General features: G+C 45.7%; 2 protein-coding genes across 2 annotated transcripts; both read left to right on the top strand.

Annotated features, from left to right (window-relative positions):
• Positions 1-119: 119 nt before the first annotated feature.
• Positions 120-7305, top strand: tmprss7 (transmembrane serine protease 7; the record flags this gene model as incomplete). Its single annotated transcript, XM_079181793.1, has 18 exons — positions 120-199; positions 1117-1321; positions 1442-1572; positions 1665-1732; positions 1885-2078; positions 2154-2189; positions 2272-2500; positions 2611-2735; positions 3006-3118; positions 3228-3334; positions 3532-3668; positions 4048-4155; positions 4297-4404; positions 4487-4603; positions 5643-5838; positions 6279-6547; positions 6876-7012; positions 7144-7305. The coding sequence occupies exons 1-18, from the start codon at positions 128-130 to the stop codon at positions 7303-7305; spliced, it is 2514 nt and encodes an 837-aa protein (XP_079037919.1). The 5' UTR covers positions 120-127.
• An 854-nt stretch (positions 7306-8159) lies between these two features.
• LOC306712581 (suppressor of tumorigenicity 14 protein homolog) lies at positions 8160-15237 on the top strand (the record flags this gene model as incomplete). Its single annotated transcript, XM_079181916.1, has 19 exons — positions 8160-8240; positions 8837-9023; positions 9133-9257; positions 10407-10474; positions 10615-10808; positions 11166-11261; positions 11491-11710; positions 11818-11960; positions 12105-12202; positions 12430-12539; positions 12729-12862; positions 13031-13135; positions 13313-13417; positions 13498-13611; positions 13751-13870; positions 13967-14150; positions 14230-14501; positions 14658-14794; positions 15070-15237. The coding sequence occupies 19 exons, from the start codon at positions 8160-8162 to the stop codon at positions 15235-15237; spliced, it is 2661 nt and encodes an 886-aa protein (XP_079038042.1).
• Between the last annotated feature and the right edge of the window lie 1218 nt (positions 15238-16455).

Genomic DNA, 16455 nt, shown 5'->3' with positions numbered 1-16455 from the left:
CTGTGTGGCTCTACGCGGTTTGTTGCCGTTTTCATAAGGCGGTTTTTGCTGAAGGAAAAAAAAGAATGGATCTTAAAACCCGGAAATCAGGAATTAGATGATAGAGGCTTGAAGGGATGCCTGTGTCATGGGCACAGAGCGCGAGGCCAACGAGAAGACAAGCGGAGATGATGGTGCATCTCAACTGGAAGCTGCCAGTGTAAGTAAGATGGATCTTTACGTAAACTACAACATTTTCAATCTTAATTTGAATCAGTTGAATCCTTTTGTCACATTTTAATTGGGAATATAGACATTTCTCCAGATTAAAACCTGGAGATTTGAGGGGATACAACATCAAAACCTTTAACACCTCTTTTGTCATTGATTAAATGATTAAATGTGTAAAATAGATTAAACTTTTTTTTTTTCCCAGTGGGAATCTATATCCCATTAACTTGTGATGGATTAAGTGCCGCTTGCACAGTATGGGATGACACTGAATGAATAATATATGTGCAGTGGGTAACTCAATGAGAGCCGAGCGCTGCATCTGATGGAGTTACCGTTGCTGTCGCGCTTTCCTCTCAAGCCAAAGTGACCGGTACTGGAGCGTCATTACTGGTAGACTCAGGCTTACTTCACTGTTGGCAGATCAACGGCTAAATGTGATGGCTTTGTTTACCTTCATGAGCATTGATGTTTTTTCAGTGCATGCTGTGACCTTGCACTATTTGAACACTTGCCCACTCATGTCTCTGTGCATTCTGGATCGATTAGCATATTGTTCAGCCTACTGTAATCTAGCTGACCTGGATAAGGTACAGTGATAAGAGATGAATGGTAGAAGCAAGGTTATGCACTCTTGATCTTTTTCCAGTAATTGAACCTCCTCGTGGTCCTCAAAGTGCTCTCTTGTGCCCTTTTGTCCCAACACTGAATCCTGGAAAGTCCTAATGCACCTCGTGTATCAAGAGACTTGTGCTTTACATATCACTTCAGCATCGTTAACCGCGTCCCTATTAGAATCCACACAGATTGAAATGACCCCTCGAAAAGGGCAAGTCACAATTTACTGCCACCGCGATGGGCGCTTTGCAGTAGAGTGTGAATGTGTCCTCCCTCCCTGGCTCGTAGATTGCAGATGTGTCTGTGGAGGTGGCCACAGTTGACCACACTCTGCGCAAGATCTGCAGGAAGTACAGGAAGACGAGACGGAAGCCCAAGGGACTCGAGAGGCTGCAGGCCCGTCTGCTGAGCATCCCTCACCTGGCTGTCATCATCGCAGCGGTGGTGTTTGTGGTGGTGATTATCATGTGGTCCCTGCTGTGGGTCTTCATATGTAAGCGAGAGGTTTCTTATACTTAAGTCCCATATTCATATCTTTTATAGCGTGCGATTACAAGACCGCATCAAAGTGGAACTTCACCGTATAATGCAGGTTTTGACTTGGTTTAATTAGTTCGCAGGGAGAGCAACAGTGGAGCGTATTTTGCCGGTGTGTTTCGTGTTGCCAACGTGGAGTTTATCCCGGAGTACCGCCAGGCAGAATCCCATGAGTTTGTATCCATGGCAAACAAAATACAACACGTGGTACGTATTGATGTAACCCTGTTATTTACCTGATGGTTAGTGCCAAACCAGGATCTGAGAGAGTCTTACAGTTAATTGCTGGTGTCTCGTAGGTGAGCAATGTGTACAAGGTGTCCTCAGTGGCCAGACTCTACAAGCAAGCTGTCATTTCAGACCTCAGGTACAGTGGGCCTGTTATTCATCATCATCATCCGATATTTATGTTTCGCGTTGTGCTTTTGATTGCAGTTTCAAGCATCAACACTTATTTACGGCTGAGCGACACACCTTGTTTTTAAAAGTGTTGATGTAAACCCTATTTTCCTCACACAGCAACAGCAACCAGGGCGGTGTGCTGGTTCATTTCTGGATGCTGTTTGTGGTCCCGCGATTAAAGAGCCCAGCAGTGTGTGAGGAGTGTGTGGAAGCCATTTTCAGAGACTCGGTCCACACCAGCCTGATGAACAGGTCCTCCGTAGGCTACCTGCTGGGTCTCCCAGTAGATCTAGACTCCATCCTCATCAATGGTGCGCCAGTGTGTTTACATGTGCATCCTAAGAGTGTGTATCAATGCATAGACTGATTACTGTGTCTTCCTCCAGCTGTTCAGCGATCAGATTATTCATCAAATGGAGCAGGTAAGGGATGATACTTAAGTGCAATAAAAGTTACACTGCATGTCATAATGTGTGTCCATGAAGGTTTTTTCTCTCCTCCCAGGCTCACAGTGTGTAGATAAGCTGTATGCCAACCTTCCTGGGCTGAGCGTCCCTTTAAACGTCTTCTCGTCATGGGGTGGTGTGAACTGCCATGTAAAACTCACCGCTGTCCCCGGCTCGATGATCCGTCTGACCGTCACCTCCTTCCTCATTGAGCCCAGCGACTGTGTGAGTGACGCCCTGACTGTGTACGACGCCCTGCTGCCCATGAGAGGGCGCATTCTGCACAGGTCTGCTTTTCCACATATTAGCAATTCCAAAGGCTTTTATTCCAATACGTCACTGTATTTTCTCTAAAACATAAACCTTACATAAAGTAAAGTGTGCCTCTGTGCTGCAGGATGTGTGAGCCAGTGTCCAACTCATTCTCCCTGGTGTCCACCTCCAATGTCATGCTGCTGTCCTTCAGAATGACCAACGGCAACAAGAGCTTCAGAGGACACTTTGAGGCCATTGTTAAAGAAAGTATGACACATTTACCTTGTTACTTTATATGCCAGTGGTTGTGTGTGTGTGTGTGATCCCTATACACATGTCTATGAGCCGTGAACAGAATAATAAGACTACTTACGGTTTCCGTAGAATAAAAACATTGTTTTGGTTTATAAGAAAGATGTTTTTGATTCTCCCCCGTTTCATTTTTCTTCTTCGGACCCCTGAGATTTATCTAGAGACCACTTTGGGATTCACTGGCGGTGAAAGTATAATCCTTGAGTCTGTCTCTGTCTCTCTCAGTGTGTATGTCTCACATTGAGACGCAGTTAGAGCCTGACATCACTGGTCAAATCTACAGCCCCTTCCACCCCAGCCTTCTGCCCCCACAGTGCTTCTGCACCTGGAAGTTCGAGGTAGGGCACACATATACTTATACATGACTTGTAAAACTGTGGCTGAGTTTTTCTTTACTGGTGACTTCAAATAGCTTTTATTGATTGTGTGCTCTGTATTTTTTTCTAGACCCCCAACAGTGCTTTAGGAGTTGCGCTGCAGTTTCAGAACTATGTATTGAAACCAAAGGAAGTGAAGGGCTGTGAACATGGCTGGTGGAAGGTCAATGAAATCATGTATGTGGGTTTAAAACTCAAAACTAAATTCACTCCATATTCAAGACACTAGTATTTCAGATAATTGTGTCCATTTGACAAATGTCCACAATCATAGACTGTGTCTGATGATATTTTTTTTACATTTTATGTCAATTCTTATTCATCCCATGACAACACCCTTTGATGGTTTGTTAATGGTTGCTTTCCCTCCCCAGTTTCTGTGGCAGCTACGTGGGACACCACACGGTGTTTCGGATCGCTGACCACAGCCCAGAGGTGGAGTTTCGCTGCAGCTCACGTAACTCTGCTCAGCCGTTCCAGGCGTCCTACAGCAGCTACTATATCGGCCACCGTAAGCACTGCCGGGCCCAGAGCCCGACTCATTATAACAGCCAGGATACACTGTAGGAAATGACGGTTAGGTGTTTCATTGTGCTTCAGTGTGGATGTGAGCTAATGACTTTGTTTGTGGATTCTAAAAATTACAATCTGCTTTACAGAGAGAAAACATAGGAAAAATAGACAGCATGGACCTGTTTTAAAGAACATGAAAGCATTTAAGTAGATTCACTTTTGTCAATGTAGCTTTTGTGTCATTCACATAGTTTTGAGCGGCATAAACACAGAAGCACTTTGTGGTGTCTTTTTGTCACTAGAGTAGAAATAATGCAGCAAAAGCAATTTTGTTAATGCACTTAATTTGTCTCTTTCCCCGCTCCTGTGTGCACCAGCCTGTCCGGAGAGCCACTTCCTGTGCTCCACAGGACTGTGTGTGGAAAAGAGTCGGCGCTGCGACGGCCTGGACGACTGCCAGGATGAGAGTGACGAGGTCTTCTGCTGTAAGTTGTCCTATAGGTTACATAGTACTGGTTGCCTGAAAGAAAAAAATTGCACTGTGAAGTACTGGTAACACATTACACTGTCTTTTGATTGTATTTGGAATCAGTCACACATTGGAAAAATGTTACATATCTTCACAGCGAGGCCGACAAAGAACTGCGGTGGCAACAGCCCTCTGCATCCTTTGTTTGTGTGCAACGGAGAGACGGACTGCACCAATGGAATAGATGAGATCAACTGCACTCAGGGTAAGAATCTTTACAATTCATCTATGTCCCCTTTTTACCCTTTAACCAGTAATAATTGCAATATGTTCTCTGCTTTTGTTAGAAACAACCTGCTCAGCAATCAGGTATCAATGCAGCAGTGGCTCCTGCATCTTGAAGAAAAACGCAAAGTGTGACGGTGTTCTTGACTGTCAGGACCACAGTGATGAGGCTGACTGTGGTGAGCGCTCTGCATTACCTGCTCCACGTGCACATCTTGAAGTGGCAACATAAAGAAAATCACAGATGTTTTATTTTTAATATTTCTGTATCCACCCCTTTTTCTAGTATTAAATCTTGCACCTTGGGTCTTTACAATGTCAACATGTGGTAGAATGCAAAACTGCTTCATTTTTGTAAGACACTATATCTAAACACATTTTGAATAACTCAACTGTTCTGGCCTCCATCATTTGACATTTTAACATCCAGTTCCAAACAAATGTAGGTTGAATTATGGAAGTAAGATGATGGTAAAATGCTGTTTCCTCCACCCTTTTATCATCTTAATTGTATCAGCATAATCGTAGTCTGTCAGTAATCTTTCTTAAAGTTGTTTTCCACTCAAATGAAGACCAGTTAAATGATTAATCGGCTAGGATCACACACATTTGGTTATGTTCCACCTGAGTTGTTGGCTCATAATGAAGCAACTGATACTGATTATAGTGCCGCTACACTGCCAGTTCTCTGCCAGATCCTTCATGTGGCTTTATGAGAATGTTGTCGTTATTTTATAATCCACTGGGCAGCATGCACCAAACCTGCTGACCTGCAGCACTGAGGTGACCCAGCTGTAATGGCTCTCTCTGTTCGCTGTTATTTCATCATAATGGGGTCTCAAGGTGATGGGAACAGGCTTGTCTTTGATCACTCACTGATTCGGGACAATATTGTACACACACACACACACACACACACACACACACACACACACACACACACCAAAGCTCTACTTTTTAATAAGGTGGCAGCAGTCATGGTGATGACTCAGTATGTCAGCATAGAAAGCCCACTGTAAACCAACGCTGATACAGAACACACTGGGAACTATAAATTCCTAATAGATCTATAAACTGCACATGGTCACAATAATAGTAATAACATGTATTGCTTTGTCTCTCGTTGAGGGATTTATAGTATACTGCACATGTCCATATATGTTGTGTCCAGTGTAATATAACCAGTATACCAACAGTATCCATCTCTGTGCTCCTCAGCCTGTGGCCGTCCCTCCTTGGTGAAGAACGTTGGTTCATCTACAGGACAAGAGCGTATCGTAGGTGGAGATAACTCAGTGGAGGGGGAGTGGCCGTGGCAGGTCAGCCTCCACTTCTCTGGTAACCTCTACTGTGGTGCTTCTGTCCTCTCCTCTGATTGGCTCATCTCAGCAGCACACTGCTTCAGCAAGGAAAGGTCAGTCACACTCGCTCCTGTTATAGTTATATGATCACATGTTTGAAATATAGAGCAGCAGGCCTACTCTTACTGATACCATTCTTTAAAACGTGTGACCCCTTAAAACACTGTAAATGTATTTGCAAACACCCATCACACTGTCGTGCCTTTGTGTGGACACGAGTTGTCATGTTTTTTTTCTTCTTAGATTGTTTTATTTGAAGAGGTTTTTTTTAAGATGCCTGAAGATGTAGAAATATGCATCATTTCACAAAAAAGAAAAGAAAAAATTAGATAAAAGAAAACTTTTTTTTGTTGCAGAAATTAGATTTATTTTCTTATTTTATGAACAAACCTGTCACTTACTGACAACTCATCTGCTTTCAAGTTGTATTAAAGACAGTATGATCTCTACACAATGTCTTCCTCTGGTGACCCTTGACCTCTGACTCCACCAGGCTGTCTGACCCACGTTACTGGAGCGCCCACCTCGGCATGCTGACACAGGGCAGTGCCAAACACGTGGCGGAGATCCAGCGGATCGTGGTGCACGAGTATTACAACGCGTACACGTTCGACTATGACATCGCCCTGCTGCAGCTGAAGAAGCCCTGGCCTCCCTCCCTCAGCCCGCTGGTCCAGCCTGTGTGCCTGCCACCTTCCTCCCACACTGTCACTGACAGCCATCGCTGCATTGTCACCGGGTGGGGATACCGCTCTGAGGCGGGTGAGCAACACCTTGGATAGAGCTCAGTGACTTTTATACTTTAATACAACCATGATGTCCTTTAGGGGGTTTGTCTGACGGGGCTAGTTTATGCAGTGTTCTATAAACATCATTGTAATAATGCAGTAAGTAATATAAACTTAAAATTACATACTGTATTTAGATACATGCTCCTGTGCTTCTTTTTTCCATTTAGGAAGAGAGCCACTTTATCAACTCCTGCACTCTTCATGAGCTACTACTGCTAATGTCAGCTTAAAGTCGCCCATATGTGTATATATTCATATCTGTCATTTACATGATCTACGTCCATCTTGCCCCCCTGCAGACAAAGTGCTGCCCTCCGTGCTGCAGAAAGCTGAGGTGTCCCTACTGAGCCAGACTGACTGTAAGAAGAGCTACGGACCTGTGTCATCCCGCATGCTGTGTGCCGGGGTCCCCTCTGGAGAGCGTGACGCCTGCAGCGTGAGCTCACACCTGACTGAATCACCCATAATTACCTCCGTTTTAATTTATTTAGTGGATGTGAAGCTTTGAAAGTTGCCGTATACTTTTTGAATGTTCTTTCTACATCAACTGCACTTTTTGTTCCTCAGGGCGATTCAGGGGGTCCTCTGTCCTGTCAGGGACCGGGCGGGGGTCGCTGGTTCCTGATTGGCATCGTCAGCTGGGGGGCGGGCTGTGGCAGACCAAACCTGCCTGGGGTCTACACCAAGGTCAACAAGTTCACCTCCTGGATCTACAGCCATATCAGCTGACATGATGAAGCTCTTATTCATCCAGTGCCAGGAGATGTTTAAATATGCTGTCGCTCACCAAATAATAAAAGCATCATCAGTGTACTGTGTATTTATCTAAGAGCAATGTTTGCCTTTTATGTGTTATTCATGTGTGACTCAAGTATACACCCCCAACTAAGCAAACAGGAAGTGCGTTGAAAGATTGTATTTCTAATAAAGTATCTTAGCTGCATTCCTCCTTCCAATTCTTGGACTATAAACCCGTTATAATAACTTTATTTATATAGCACCTTTAAAAAAGACAGACAAAGCAGCAAAAGCAAGGCAATAATAATAACAGAAAGCTCAGTGAGACACCCTGTTATGTCCTGTTGCACCCTCACAGTGGTCAAGTTTGGTGCCAAACGTTCTATTTGCAGGTTGTCTTGCTTTGAGCCCCCATGGAGCATCCAAGGGCCCAGCAGCCGAACCCCAATTGTTATACCTCGCACACGTTTCCATCAAGCACCCCTTTGTGCCTCCCAGGTCTGCTCCCGCAAACACAGCGAGGAAGTTTGCCCACAATATCTGCCGCACTGATGGTTGTGGGGATTGTAGGCTTAGCCCTTCATAGTGCTCTCATTGTCCCCCGCGCTGCATTCTGGGGCTCCGTGTGACACCTGCCGCCCAGTTCAGGTAAACGGGAGGCGGTGAAAGCCCACCGCATCCGAGCCGCTCAGGTCGGATTTCTGCGCTTTTTTTTCCAAAGGAAGCGACAGTGGGGGTTTCCTCTCTTTCTCTCTCTCTCTCTCTCTCTCTCTCTCTCTCTCCATCGTTTCTATGTCTGAGGTATTGTTGCATATCGCCTCTCCGGAGCTAAACGGGACAGTGCTATGAGGACTCTCCCCAAAAGAAAAACTTGCGAAGTGTACTGCGTCTCCGGGCATGGACTATCAGGCTGCTCCGCTGCACAGGTAAGGCACCATCAGTGTGCTCTTTTAATTGCGCGTAAAGGGCATTTTTGCCAAATATGACTTTGCTTTCTACTGTTCTATCAATATATATAGGCTACTGTATATAACGACATTGGTCAGTTCAACTTTGGTGAGCTTTTTTATTTTTGCAAAATGATGCACAATCACCATAACCCATCAAACCCAGTCAGCCACGGCTCATCTTAATTGCAAAATCTGTCTCTGACGGTATGTGGGTGTCTTTCTCACATCAGTATGTCCACATCAGGGTGAACCACTTGTTTGAGTGCTGACACCGCAGAGCCGGGCCGTGGGAAAGCAGACTCGTCTAGCCACGCTTTGTCTGCTCCCCCGGGGAATCCTGCCAACCCCTTAAATGTTTTAGGAGATCCTTTCAGCTCAGAGATGCTCACCGTTACTCTCACTGAATCAGTGGCTGCTCAGCCATTAAATCGATGTCTCATTGATTTTGGCAGATAGGCTGCATTTTCTTTATTGCCGTGCACACAAGAGTAAAATGCAAACAATTAGAAGCAACTTGAGCGCAGACATTAAAAGCCGGTATGATATTTGAGTCATGCCCTTGTCTCTGGAAGGGAGAGGGGGAGGTGAAGGAGCCCACCCAGTCACCGGGCCCCCCCACGAAGCCTGAGGACCAGGCGGAGCAGAAGGTGGAGGGGGGGCGAGCTCCGGTCTGTGGCTCCTGGAGGAGATGGATGTTAGGTCTCCTGCCTTTCTTTCCCTTCGCTGCTGCCATTGCACTGACTCTCCACTTCCTAACATGTGAGTACTGACCTGCTTTTCTCCTGTCCTTAAAATGTGCTAATTTTGACTTACACCCGCAGTCACACAAGTGCACCTGTCTCAAATCTCTATACCTCCTCCTCTCCAGCTCCGCCCTCCTCAGTGTTCTTCCTCGGTGGCAGTGTGGAGTTCCCAAACCTGAGCTTCTCCTCAGAGCTGACTGACTCCACCTCCCCTCAGTTCCGCCTGCAGGCTCAGGCTTTGAACCACTATGTAAGTGGAACGATGGACTTGTCCGTCACTGCCTCCCCTCTGAATGACACTTTAGAGTGCTGCTTGACCTTCCCGTTCTCAGCTGAAGCTGATCTCGCTGTTCAAACGTCGATATGGTTCACTGCAGCATGCTACTAGTGTCTTTAATGTTGGGCTTTCAAAACACCGCTACCCTCTTTCTACTTCCCATTAATGTCTTTGCATTCTTATTCGTTTCCTTTTCTCTTTATTCGGCTTTGTCCTCTACTCTCTTTCTCTCTGTTTCTTTTTTTTCTGCACACCACTTTTCTCCCCTCTGTCCCTCTCTCTGTCTCTCTCTGGTGGTGTTAAATGTAAAGCTGAAACAGGAGCTGGGCACTGTGTGTGCAAGTTCCCGAGACCCCCAGGGACAGGGCCCTTTCAGGGCTGAGGACAAGCCTGGCATTTGTGAGTCCAGCTAGGCCCAGGCAGCAAGAGTGAGAGGAAGAGCAGGCCTTCAATAAAAACATTGTCTGTGTAGCTTTCACACAATCAGCCACTCTGTGTGCCGAACACTACAGAGAGGAGGTGAACCTCAGTTTGACGCTGGGGGTTGAGAGGGAGAGACAGGGCAGTAGGGCAGGGTGGGATGACAGAGGGATTCGGGGCTGGACAGAGATACGAGAGGGGGAATTTGGGATTTTAGAGCAAAAGGTCAGATGCTCGGCTGAACATTCTTGCTGAGCAGTGGCGAAATGGCAAGTTGATGGGTGTAAATCCCCCAAACTCTACACTGACATCGTGTAATGCTCCTTTAGTCTGCTGTGAGGGTGAGTTAGCAGGCTTGTTAAGTGGTCATAGTATCTGTACAGCCATCTGTTCATTAAAGAACAGGTGAACTCAAGGCCAGGAGCCCATACCTTCCAGGGTCCTAACTCTACACGGCCGGCAGGTAGAGACACAATGGAGCTCTGTGCTGTTCAAAGTCAACACACACACACACAAGCAGAGGTTGATACACACACACACACACACACACAAGAACAATGCTTTTGTTGAACTCAGGCGTGTTCGACCAGGTGTGTTCATGTGTTACAGGTGAAAAGTGACCCCACTTGCACCGCTGTGATGTCACACCTACAGTATACAGTACGTGGTAAACCGTCCTTTATTTGTCTTTTTTAAATGCAGTTCTCAGAACTCTACGAGTCCTCGCCGTGGAGCTCTTACTACCTGCACTCAGGAATTACTGCCTTCAGGTTTGATGCACTAACAGAAACCCTACTGATGAAATGACATGTGCAACAGTTCAAACATAAACGGAGCATTCACGACAGCAACATACTCGGTTATATGTCCCTTGCAGAATAGCAACATTGTAAACCCTTTTGTGTGACAGTGAAGGAGCAGAAGGGCTCAACGTCTTCTACTGGAGTCAATTCTCCGCCCCGGACGCCGTTGCAGAGGCGATCCAGAGGTCCGGCCCCGAGAGACTGCAGCGCAGGCTTCCTGGCAGCAACAAGGTGCAGCGGGACAGCCGCAACGAGCAGCGCTATTTCATGGAGCAAGATGACGACATGCTCCACCTGCTGGGTAGAGGCTCTCGCTGTACATTACATGCACATTAACCACAAACATATGCACACATGTGGTTTTTGGCCACAGCAATATGCAGATTTTAGCTTAATACTATACAATAACTACTAATAAATTGATTTTAAACGGTTACATCCATACATTTTAAACTCACAAATGCTTAACACACCATGACATTTCAAATAGAAGCACTATTCAGAAACAACTAATTAACGGCCAACCCTAAATGCTTTTTAAATATTTTACCCAGGAATAATTCATTTTTATTTCATATTTTATTTTATATAAGGGTATTTATTGCTCTAGTGTGGTACTGAATTTGAGTGTTTTGGCATCTGCTGTGTGTGTATGTAGGTTTGGACCCTGACGACTTTGAATCAGAAGAAAAATCCGACAAGAGTAAGAATCCAAACAGCATCCAGAGCGGGAAGTGGCAGCTTGGCTTCCAAGGTGAGAAGAGCAAGACTTTGGCTTAATATCACAAAACCTTAAGATCAGGTTTCTAATGACGAGTTAATAATTAGAGAAAAAGTGTGATCTCAACTTTTAAGGTGGCCATTAATGCTGCTTTCAAGGCCTGCATGCTGGGTCTGCTGACAGAACAGGAACAAGTGCACTGAACATCGTTCATCTTCTAAATATTGAAATAAATATTGAATAAATCACGTCCTCTGTCTAGCGATGTCCTTTGACCTCTATGCCAAATATGGCAACAACCGCACCCTGAGCCTCGTGAGTCCCAAGAAGCCGTACTACCAGTGGCGTCTTCGTGTGCCGTCGGGTCACGTGGTTCGACTGGTCGTCCTCACCCTGCAAGGTGCCACGCCAGGAAGCTGCGCCGCCCACAAGCTCTCGGCCTACGACTTTTTACTTCCTTTACAGAACAAGATAATCGCACGGTAAAGACGTTCATTCTCTGGTGCAGTGCTGATCTCGTCTCTGTTATATGTCTCATTTGCATGTTGTGTGTATATATACATATCCTGGATGCATTTACCTGTCTCAGGTGGTGTGGGCTGCCTATTTCGGGTCCGTCGCCTGTCATGAAGCTGACATCCTCTGGGAATGTGATGTTGGTCACCTTCTCCTTCAGCAGACAGAGGGATGGAGCAATCTTCAAAGCTTACTTCCAAGCCATCCCAAAAGCAGGTTTGAGTGCTCTCATGGACAGACAAATCTTGTGTGATATGTTCCTGTTCGTGCTGGAATGATTTATTTCCACTTATTAGCATATGTAGAGCAAAGTTGCCTTTGGTGTTATTGTGTATTCTGTGCACTTCGCTCCCCCTGCAGGTTGTGGAGGGTCGATCTCCTCCTGGAACGGCTCCATTTCCTCCCCCTACTACCCCTCCTATTACCCTCCTAACGTAGACTGCACCTGGACAATACGGGTGAGTGTAGACATACGTGCTTGTGAGAGTGTGTGTGTGTGTGTGTGTGTGTGTGTGTGTGTGTGTGTGTGTGTGTGTGTGTGTGTGTGTGTGTTAAAAACAGTGGAATAAGAAAGAGAAGTTGGAATGTAAGAGAGTGAAAGAGTGAATCATCCCTTTTACATTTAACCCGTCCCCATTCCAGCCTGTGGATGCTTTCTTTAGTTTGCCTTTGGTTACTTTATCAGGCGCCGTTGCCAGGATACCTGATCTCCATGACGATCGTGATGATGGACATTCAGGATTCCTCGTCATCAGACGGTTGTGAGAAAGACTGGCTGGACATCGGAGGGGTCAAGTGAGTTGTGAAACTGAGCTGTGTGGCCCCATTAGCAACTTTGGGTTAGCATTCCATCCGCATCAATCGATTTTACAATATTCACTTACTGCAAATGTGTTTTATCTCATTATTGTTTAAGCCATTGTGTTATGTGGCTGCATGTGTGAGTTTAAAATTCCAACTCCTATTGTGCTCCTCTGCATCTAGACTGTGTAATCCAGTGTCAGACAGCAGCAAAAGGCGAGTGTACTCCTCTCCTCTCTCCCTCCACTTCCATTCGGACGAGTCTCTCACCCACAAGGGCTTCTACTTGCTCTATCGCGCCTTCTCTCCAGAGGGCAGTAAGTCAAATCTGATGCCTCTCTTACTGCAATTTGCTCCGTCAGAGAGGCTAACTGATACAGCAAGTCATTCATGAGGGAACTTGGGGTCTCATATCCACATGTACACCAAAGAAAGTACTGTAATTCCAGAGAGCGCTTTCAAATTCCGTCCCTGTCTATCCCCAGCCTGTCCTCGGCAGTTTCGCTGCGGAAATGGACGCTGCGTCCCTTTGAAGAAGGTGTGTGATGGAGTGAAAGACTGCTCAGACGGACGGGACGAGGCTAAATGCTGTAAGTCTGTTGCCTGCAGACGCTATGGCAGATACAAAAGGGCTGTACACTTGACCGATGTAGTTTGTTTTCTTTCCACACTTAATCTGAAAGACGTGACTTTTGTGCTACACTCAGATTTGTATGTGTCTGTGTGTTTCTTATGTGCATGTTTGCACATATGTGTAAAACATGTAGCATCCTGCAGGCCAGGTGAGGTGCTGTGTGGGAACGGCCAGTGTAAGCCTCAAAGCAGCCAGTGTGTGAGCTCCTGTGCAGACAGCAGTGAAGAGGGCGCCTGTGGTGAGTAGACTGACACCGTCGTAACACAATCTGTGCTCCTTCTTATTCTGATGATTAAAGCTTCTGTGGTTGTTTTTCAGGAGGTAAATGTCACCACGTGTGTTCCAACAAAGTCTGTTTGCCAAAGTCTTCGGTGTGTAACGGTGTCATTGAGTGCAAAGACCGCAGCGATGAACTCAACTGTACCAGAGCGTGTGAGTGTTCGTGACGTCAGTCAGCACTGATCAACTTAAGTTTATTTTTATGCAATAAGTTGCATTTCGAAGTACTTCTCTCTCTATTTAAAGTGCCCTTTGTTTCACTCTGCCTAATTATGTCTGTTATTCCCGTTAGACCTTAAAGGCTGCTCCTCATCCTCATTCAAATGTGCCAACGGAAAGTGTGTAAGCAAGGTTAACCCGGAGTGTGACGGAGTCAAAGACTGCTTCGACAGCTCCGATGAACTGCGCTGTGGTAAGTTGTAATTGCGACTGAATGAAAGTCCTTTACATTTCCAAAGAGAATTCTGCTCAATAATTTGTGCCTCCTCTGTCTCCCTGTGTGTCCCAGGCTGTGGCACCAGGCCCAGGAAGCGTATTAAGATAGTGGGAGGCTTTGACGCTGGGCCGGGGTCGTGGCCGTGGCAGGTCAGCCTCCAGATGGATCGTTACGGACACGTCTGTGGAGCCACGCTGGTCGCCAACCGCTGGCTCATCTCTGCAGCTCACTGCTTCCAGGACTCAGATGCCATTAAGTAAGAAAGACGCCTGGAAGCCTCTTCATAATAATCATAATTTATGTGTGCTCTGTGCCTATGAATGTTGTGTCTGCAGATACTCAGATGCCCGTGCGTGGCGGGCCTACATGGGAATGCGGGTGATGACTTCGGGGAACAACGGAGCATCCACCAGACCAATTCGCCGCATCCTCCTCCACCCGCAGTACGACCAGTTCACCTCCGACTACGACATCGCCCTCCTTGAGCTCAGTGCTCCCGTCTTCTTCAATGACTTGGTGCAGCCCGTGTGCGTCCCCGCGCCCTCGCACACCTTCACGACAGGAACCAGCTGCTACGTCACAGGCTGGGGGGTCCTCATGGAGGACGGTAAAGTTTTTTTGAAGTTTACAAAAAAAAAGTATGTTTTTAGATCTTGTGGATGTTTTGAAACGAGGCAATATGGGGCCAAAATAGACTTATAGAATAAGCATCCCAGCATGGTAACATTCATAATACCACAAGATGTGTTTGCTTTAATTATAGGTGAACTGGCCGCTCGCTTACAAGAGGCCACAGTGAAGATCATCAACAGGAACACTTGTAACAAACTGTATGACGAGGCCGTCACTCCCAGGATGCTGTGCGCTGGGAACCTGCAAGGAGGGGTGGACGCCTGCCAGGTGAGTGTGTACATCACTGTTGGTGTGTCGACGCACAACTATGAATGTTTATAGAATAATGACATCTCTCAACATAATGTTAAAGTGAAGCTAACTGCTGGTGGCAGAATACTGCTTATGCTCAAGTAGCTCACATCCTCTATGAGATTGGTTTTCTGTTTCTGCTGTGAAAAATCACTTCAGCTGCTCTGGAAATGTTTTTATATTCTGTACTCGTATTTATGTTCCTGTCTATTTGTCTGAATGTCCACCACTGTGCGTTTGTGTTCCCTCAGGGTGACTCCGGAGGTCCGTTGGTGTGTCTGGAGCGAGGCAGGCGGTGGTTCCTGGCGGGGATTGTGAGCTGGGGTGAGGGCTGTGCGAGGCAGAACCGCCCCGGTGTCTACACACAGGTGGTCAAGTTCACTGACTGGATCCATCAGCAGACTAAAGGACAGGTGTGACTGAGTATCACATGAAAAGACAGACTTAACACACATGGGCGAAGGTTTCAGACCTGAGTTCATCTTCACATTCAGTCATTATGTTTGTCAATGGCGACGGGGCCAGCAGGGCCATCATCGCTGCCCCACACCAACCAGCTTTCTTTAAAAAAAATAGTGCTGAACCTGGTTATTAAATTGACTCGGTTTTTGGTCGCAGCACATTAATATAACGTTACAAGTTGCAGAATTAAAAAAAAAACTATTCTGTTACAAAATCCTTTTTCACAGGTACTCAGTTAGCTTTACATTGTCACTGTCTTTACACTTGTAGGTCAATATTTACTGCTCTACAGTTGATCTACAATTTTGACAGAGCAAGTCTCCTCAATCAGACAGGTCAGGCCAAAGTACGACAACCAGCCAGGTTATGCTGTGCATGTAAATGTAGCCAATTACTTCCTGTTTTCCCACCCTCCTACTTTTTTCACTTGAGATTGTGACCATGTCAGGTGTTGCCAACAGAAATCACAACAGTCCTTTTATTGAATGTGGAAAGAGTTCTCTCCCCACACACATGTAACCGTATATATTATTGTCCTCATCTACATTCGTCCATGTACTGTATATGTGTGTTCATGACCGACTGTATGTGTTTAAGAGTTGTTGTTATTGTACTGTGTGTGTATGTTTGTGCATTTGTATATCATGAGTTCATCTGAGTCATAGCCTTATGTCCAGTATATTCTGTAATTGTAGAGGAGTGAATAATCCCTCAATAGGAGGTGATAATATATTTTCCATTTCAGTTTTACTGTGATTTAATTTATCTCTATGGTGCCTCCTTTGTACTTTATGCTCCATGAAAAGCATGATCACAGCTCCCTTTGAAGACATGATGCAGTTGCTGCTGGGGTAAGGAGCAAATAAGACTATTAGGAGAGCAGCGTATATCAATCATTTCTATGCAGACACGCTTGCATGTTGCTGTTTCTCCTGCGGTCAACTGTCATTCAGCTCACATCGCCACCCAGCGGCCAATCTGCACCGTTGTTTATTTTATGTCCTGAGAGAATGATGCACCTTACACCCAAGGGATTAAAAAACATGCAGTTTGCATCATTGTTTAATTTTATTATATGCTTTTACATTAAAGACACAATTTCAAACGCAGCAGGTCTCAACAAAACTGTTATTTATTTCTGCATTTTTATTATCACATTTATATTGGGTTTTTTT

This window comes from Pholis gunnellus (genome assembly GCF_910591455.1).
Source record: "Pholis gunnellus genome assembly, chromosome: 20".
NCBI classification, from domain to species: domain Eukaryota; kingdom Metazoa; phylum Chordata; class Actinopteri; order Perciformes; family Pholidae; genus Pholis; species Pholis gunnellus.
The sequence above is the reverse complement of the archived record's forward strand: the minus strand, read 5'-3'. Positions and strand labels throughout refer to the sequence as shown.